Source organism: Sphaeroforma arctica, assembly GCF_001186125.1.
Source record: "Sphaeroforma arctica JP610 unplaced genomic scaffold supercont1.2940, whole genome shotgun sequence".
NCBI classification, from domain to species: Eukaryota; class Ichthyosporea; order Ichthyophonida; genus Sphaeroforma; species Sphaeroforma arctica.
Window position 1 is genome coordinate 1 of NW_014037618.1, and position 2,500 is coordinate 2,500.

The 2,500-nt window shown below is 44.4% G+C and overlaps 2 protein-coding genes across 2 annotated transcripts in view; one reads left to right on the forward strand and one right to left on the reverse strand.

Moving 5' to 3' along the window:
• Window positions 1-226: 226 nt before the first annotated feature.
• Window positions 227-2,137, forward strand: SARC_13144 (hypothetical protein; the record flags this gene model as incomplete). Its single annotated transcript, XM_014292731.1, has 3 exons — window positions 227-351; window positions 578-719; window positions 1,137-2,137. Coding segments are annotated over 3 exons (508 nt in total), but the record flags the coding sequence as incomplete, so codon positions are not given.
• A 40-nt stretch (window positions 2,138-2,177) lies between these two features.
• The window catches only part of SARC_13145 (hypothetical protein), a 1,639-nt gene continuing 1,316 nt past the window's right edge, over window positions 2,178-2,500 (reverse strand). Inside the window, exon 2 of the mRNA XM_014292732.1 lies at window positions 2,178-2,500. This exon is cut by the window's right edge and continues 186 nt beyond it. The gene's annotated coding sequence lies outside the window, so the exon portion shown is untranslated.

Below are 2,500 nucleotides of genomic sequence, written 5' to 3' on the forward strand. Positions count from 1 at the left end.
TTCAGTACCCTTATAATGTATTTATTTCAGTATATATGTGATGTCTTTATATATCGTTTTGTGTTTTCTGATACATAATCGCTCGTAGCCCGCCACAAATGCTTCTAGAAATCGCAGTCCCTTCAATCTGAAGTAGGAGTTTCTCGTGTTTTGGTTTCCTATTAATTCGTAAGCCCACAAGCGTAGTCAAGTGTTACTGAAATGTAAATCCCTTTTTAATATTGACAGATTCTGGCTTGAAAGCGTCCAGTATGCATGTGGCACACTATATAGTGGGGATGGGCTTCTACGCCCTCTGCTGCCTCTCTCTGCTACTGGAGCTGAACTCCCGTGAAACCGACCAGGACCTGGGTACGCACCAGTGCGAATAGTCACCATGTTTTACGCAGAAATCGAAATTACTGATACCAACTTCTGGTGCTTGTACAGCAGCTTTTACACGTGTTGATGTACATATCATATAGGAATACACACTCATTACACGTGGGAGTGTCTATATATTGTACCTATAAGTGCATACATGCTTTTGCGTACACTTCTCATACCAGACCACTACCGATTGTATCTAATATACCAGATTTCGTCGGGGGTTTCTGCGCTATTAGCGGATTGTCACTCTTCTGCTGGGCGTCTCGACACCAATACGAGTGTCATGCAATTTTGTTCAAGTTACGCATGCAGGGCGAGAGAAAGACAGACGATTCGAAACCCGTGTCCAGGTATATTCTTAACATTACATACTTAACTAGCAAAAATATGTAAAAAATCCCTACATCAGAAGAAGCTATTGATTGCTGGCTGCCGCAGGAATTGTATTTCCGTCGGCAATGTAACACCAGTGGGATACAGTCGCTATTCCACGACCACACAAGTGTGGACTACGACCAACTTAGAGCGATTCACCGTAACATTGGTTTGTGTGCTCACTTTTGCCACTTTCATCCCGCCCCGACCCGTGCATGCTTGACGCACTCAATGACCAGTATGTCCACGGTGTTTGCATAAACTATGTATCTGTCTTTTTCTCAACTAGCCCACATTGTACAGCAAAACATCTGCATCTCTTACTATCGCCCAGATTTGTGCATGCTCTATGGTTCGTTGCCTCACCAGTTTTTTCAACCTACCATACCCAGGTACAATGTTCCGCACGGTGACTGGTTTACCTATGTTTCATCGCCGCACTATTTCGCCGAGATTCTCATCTACACATCCATATACGTGGCGACGGGTCTCGCAAACTACACATGGATGCTGGGTATTTCATTTGTGATTAGCAATCTGGGCTGGGGAGCGTACCAATCGCAGTTGTGGTATAGAAGAAACTTTTCTGACTTCCCGCCGAATCGCAAGGCACTAGTACCATATTTGTGGTGATAAGGTAGCAATGGACTTATGACAAGAGTTTCAGGCTCTTCTCCGCCCGTCAAAAAAAAATAGATATTTTGAGGCATAGTGGCGGGAAGAGAAACCAAATATAGAACTGTCAGGACCCTCGATTTTATACTAAGAGACTTTGTAATCGTGGGTGCTTGTCCGTCTCAGAAGTGGAGGAACAGTTTAGTATCTGGGCTAGAAAAGGGCTGGCGATTTACTATCTAGGTATCGCTTGATCTAGATATGGGTGGAACATCGACTTACCCCCTGAGCAGGATGAAGCAGAGCTCGGAATTGGCTTTGTGAGGCTCGCAATCCTATATGAGATTAAGTAAGTGACCCCATAAAAGTCTCACTGGAACGTGGTCAACACATATCTCGCTGTATGATTGAGGAGTCAAGCCAAGGAGGCAATTCAAAATCTGCGTCTAAGACAATCCATCGCGAACTTACAACTGCACGGGTAGGTAGCTACCGCCATCCTCCGGTGACTTGTGGAGAATCGAAAAGTCTGTGTTTGGCACACACGAGATTTCTGAAGCGAGGCGACAGACATGGTCGGCTGATTCACCAATGTGTGTACGATGACAAATACAAACTCTAGCTCAAAAAAATAGTATGTATGAAGGTCGAAAGTTACGTTGCTTGCGTCCTGGCAAGCCGCCGAGAGCCGACATTTTGGCGTAGTGACATTGAGATCAGGCATAGGACAAATAGGCCCAATAAATATTGGGATACGTTTATGGATACCAATCTACCGCTGAACACATGCTTAATACACATGCACACTAGAGCTGAAGTGCTGATTGCAGATACGTTTATTGGTATTCGAGTGTCTGACCTCTGGGCTGTTTCGCACAGGTCTGACCCCTCTGTGGGTGCCAGACATAGAATTTCTAATATTTCTAATTGCTTTTGTCTTTACATTTTCTATTTCTAGCCCGCGTATGACAAGTCATCGCATTGAATAGCTGACACATATCACTTCGTAAATGGCTCCATTAATGGCACGAGCACAGCAATAGTGTGTTGTACTTCTCTATTCTCGGTGCGAGTTTCCCGCAATTGAATAAGAAATGAAAACACACATTCGACGTATAGTACAGCGACCACTCGATGAAAC